This window comes from Melanotaenia boesemani, chromosome 4 (assembly GCF_017639745.1).
Source record: "Melanotaenia boesemani isolate fMelBoe1 chromosome 4, fMelBoe1.pri, whole genome shotgun sequence".
In the NCBI taxonomy this organism is placed as follows: Eukaryota; Metazoa; Chordata; class Actinopteri; order Atheriniformes; family Melanotaeniidae; genus Melanotaenia; species Melanotaenia boesemani.
The window spans coordinates 3806933-3811368 of record NC_055685.1 but is presented as its reverse complement, the minus strand read 5'-3'; the positions used below and the strand labels follow the sequence as shown (position 1 = coordinate 3811368).

The 4436-nt window shown below is 41.5% G+C and overlaps 1 protein-coding gene across 1 annotated transcript in view; it reads left to right on the top strand.

Annotated features, from left to right (window-relative positions):
* LOC121638377 (histone H3) overlaps positions 1–313 on the top strand; it is a 563-nt gene extending 250 nt beyond the window's left edge. The window contains exon 1 of the mRNA XM_041983115.1: positions 1–313. This exon is cut by the window's left edge and continues 250 nt beyond it. Within this exon, the coding sequence (XP_041839049.1) occupies positions 1–165 (165 nt within the window). The 3' untranslated portion in view covers positions 166–313.
* Positions 314–4436: the final 4123 nt, after the last annotated feature.

The window sequence follows — 4436 nt, the reverse complement described above, 5'->3', positions numbered from 1 at the left end:
CTGCGTTTCCAGAGCTCTGCTGTCATGGCTCTGCAGGAGGCCAGCGAGGCTTACCTGGTCGGTCTCTTCGAGGACACCAACCTGTGCGCCATCCACGCCAAGAGGGTCACCATCATGCCCAAAGACATCCAGCTGGCCCGCCGCATCCGTGGAGAGAGAGCATAAACTCACAAATACTCCACTAAACAACAACGGCTCTTTTAAGAGCCAAACACACTCCTCAAGAGCTGCATCTTCTCATGACTACTTTCTATTAATAGATATTTTATTTTTCTTATTAGCTAGAGATGGGATTTATTGCTCTTTAAAGGGAGCCAGATCTTAAAGAGCCATTCAAAAGACTGGCTCATTCTCACAATATCTTACAAAATTTCACAATACATAAGAATGGCAGTCAAAATATGTACCTATTTAAAAAAAAAAAAAAAAAAAAAAAAAATATACTAAAAAAGACTAAAGCCTTATAGGAAAAACAGATTAAAAAAGGATAAACCTGAGCAGTCAGTGCAAATTCTAGTAAATGTTTTGGATAGAGCTCACAGTATTTCTTTCTAAACAGGGCTATACAGGGCTAATGGCTGCTGCCTCCTCGTCTGTGCACCTATGTACTTTTCTGCCATGTTTGCCATCATTAATCTGCTCACATAAACCAGACACTGGCAGATTAAGCTTAAACAAAATATCAGCTAGAGATGGGATTTATGGCTCTTTGAAGGGAGCCGGATCTTGAGGACCCGTTCCTTTTAAAGAGCCATTCAAAAGACTGGCTCGTTCTCACAATATCTTACAAAATTTCACAATATATAAGAATGACAAACAATCAAAATATGTACCTATATGAAATCTACTATACAAGTGTAAAAAATTATAGGAAAAATAAAGATAAGAAAGGATAAACCTGAGCAGTCAGTGCAAATTCTAGTAAATATTTTGGATAGAACTCACAGTATTTGTTTTCAAACAATTCTCTGCCCATAGATGCTTCACATGAACGGAGCGTGTTGGACATCAGGCTTCTATGATGTCACATGTTATTTATTTTATTTTCATTTGACTCAACTGTGCTACTTTTTATTTATTTATTTATTTATTCATTCATTCAGTCAGTCTTAGCTGGAAAGGGGGGGTGGGGTATTGGGCTTGGCGTGTGTATGTGTGTGTGCGTGTGACTGTGTGAAAGATTTCATTGAGTGTTTTTTTCTTATGTTTTTAATCATGTAAAGAACTTTGTGTTGCCTATGGCATGAAAGCGCTTTATAAATAAAGTTTGATTTGATTTGATAAAGGCAGTGTCAAAAATTTGTATATAAAAAGAATGACTCACAAATGAACGGCTCACAGCTGTGAATTGATTCCCATCCTTCATTTAAAAGAGCCGTTCAAAAGAATCGATTCGTTCATGAACGTCACATCTCTAATATCAGCTGCTACCTTTGCAATACCCTGACCTATTGTCTAGACACCTCCATGTCCCACCGTCATAATGGAGAAATGACAGATGTATTGGGCTTGTTATGCAATGCATAATTATTAATTGTGTTAAAAAATAATAATGCAATTACTTACATTACTTACATAGTCAAGTCATAACTGACAGATGATGAGTACAGGGTCCTTTTCCAAGTATACTTGCAGAAAGCTAACGTAGAGTTCTTTTGAGTTGTTCAGTCAGAGCTAAAAGAAAAAAATTCTGATTTAATATTGTTCCGTCCATTGTTTACATTGTTTACTTCAGACTGAGATTGCTTCAATACAGATAGTCAATGTATCCGATCTAGGATCACATGAAAGTGGCCTGGGTCGAATTTTAATAATCAAAATAAAAAGTCATGCAGACTGAATGCCCTGTCACATTTCATCCGACTTTTACATCACTGAAGTGAGACAGATGGCAGAAGTCTGCACCAGAGGAGGAGGAACATGGTAAGATCAAATGTAAACAATGGGCTGAAAAATGTTAGTTCTTAGTTTTTTTTGGCTCTGACTGCACAATATCTCCAAAACTGATACACATGCCACAGTGTCACTTCAGGGCCACAATGTGTTCACACTTAAGTGTGATGAAGGTCGCATTGAAATGATAATGTGAACAACCATGCCAAAAACATCAGATTCCAGTTAGGTAATATATCTTTAAATAATTCCAAGGAACATGCCGGCCTAATGTCTTGAGGAAGACTGTTCATCAAACATTTTTTTTTTTTTAATCTGGCCGAAAAAAAAAAAAAAAAAAAGTGGCCACTTCGATTTAACCAAGCAAAGAAGCTGGTGCTTCCTGTACCCTGCATGGGTGAGTATCTTTCAGCTGGGAACCAGTTATTTTACCCCAACTGATGCAATGAGCAGCTTCTCATTTCTTAAATATTTCTTAAATATCCATATGGAAGGACACATCTCGTGGTCATAGAAAAGATGTTTGTCTGTTACAAAAGGGTCAGATCATTGGAATTAAGTAGAGAAAACATCTAAAGAGATGGAGAAACTACTAAAACTATGCTAAGCACTGTCCTCTTTCGTTTATCAAGGTGCGATGCTGCAGAATGACATAAAAAAATCTAACCGAATCATGTTCCTCTTTAAATATGTTTAAGACCAACCACAAAACATCTCTACAGATGTTCTAGTCACTTATATATTATATGACTTGTAAGTATTTTTGATGAGGTTTAATGTAGTACCGTACATACTTGTGTGTATGAGAAGAAGATTTGCTCATATGTGTCTGTTTTATGTCTGTGTTGGAGTGGATGGGCTAGGGGTGGGGGTGGGGGGTATTAGTTGTCAAACATAGTGAAATATAAGTATATTATGGGGAGAGTTGCTTATAGGCCCTTTGGGCTTCTTGACTCTTCCTGCACGTTTAACATGTTTCTTTTAATGTTATTTTTTTCCCTACTAATGATTTTATGTATATATGTGCAAATCATAATAAAATCACAATGAAATAAAAATCTCGAGACCATTCTACATGTTGATTATTTATCTTTAAACCAACTATGTCCTTGATGGTACAAAACTGTGAATTGATGATTTATTGTTCACAGCACCAGTCATACCCAGCACCTGCAGGGTATGGAGAGGAGTCGGTCACTGAGGCTGGGTGACCACAGTGTCATGCAGGGGTGATGGCCTGCATCTTGCAATCTCTCCCAATAAAGGAGTGGTTCTGCAGGTGGTGACCATAGTCCAATTCTCAGTTCCTGCTTTCTGGCTGATGTTTTGGTCACTTTTGAATGCTGGCAGTACTTTCACTCTAGTGGTAGCATGAGACGGAGTCTACAACCCACACAAGGGGCTCAGGTTGTGCAGCTCATCCAGGATGGCACATCAATGCAAGCTGTGGCCAGAAGGTTTGCTGTGTCTGTCAGCATAGTGTCCAGAGCATAGAGGCACTACCAGGAGACAGGCCAGTACATCAGGAGATGTGGAGGAGGCCGTAGGAGGGCAACAACCCACCAGCAGGACCGCTTCCTCCGCCTTTGTGCAAGGAGGAACAGGAGGAGCACTGCCAGAGCCCTGCAACATGACCTCCAGCAGGCCACAAATGTGCATGTGTCTGCTCAAACGGTCAAAAACAGACTCCATGAGGGAGGTACGAGGTCCCGACGCCCACACAGGGCAGTTGTGCTTACAGCCCAACACTGTGCAGGCATTTGCCAGAAAACACCAAGATTGGCAACTTGGCCACTGGCGCCCTGTGTTCTTCACAGATGAAAGTAGGTTCACACTGAGCACATGAGACAGACGTGACAGAGTCTGGAGACGCCGTGGAGAACGTTCTGCTGCCTGCAACATCCTCCAGCATGACCGGTTTGGCAGTGGGTCAGTAATGGTGTGGGTGGCATTTCTTTGGGGGGGCTGCACACCCCTCCATGTGCTCGGCAGAGGTAGCCTGACTGCCATTAGGTACCGAGATGAGATCCTTAGACCCCTTGTGAGACCATATGCTGGTGCAGTTGGCCCTGGGTTCCTAATGCAAGGCAATGCTAGACCTCATGTGGCTGGAGTGTGTCAGCAGTTCCTGCAAGAAGAAGGCATTGATGCTATGGACTGGCCCGCCCGTTCCCCAGACCTGAATCCAATTGAGCACATCTGGGACATAATGTCTCGCTCCATCCACCAACACCACGTTGCACCACAGACTGTCCAGGAGTTGGCGAATGCTACAGTTCATGTCTGGTAGGAGATCTCTCAGGAGACCATCCGCCACCTCATCAGGAGCATGCCCAGGTGTTGTAGGGAGGTCATATGGGCACATGGAGGCCACACACACACTACTGAGTTAATAAATTTGATTCCCATTGATAATTTTTGTGTGATTTTATTGTTAGCACATTCAACTATCCCTTTATTTTTCTAGCAGTGTGTGATCTCCCATCAATATTCTACAATTACGGTGTACTGGTGCGCGCATATTATTTTGAAAGTCTAAAACG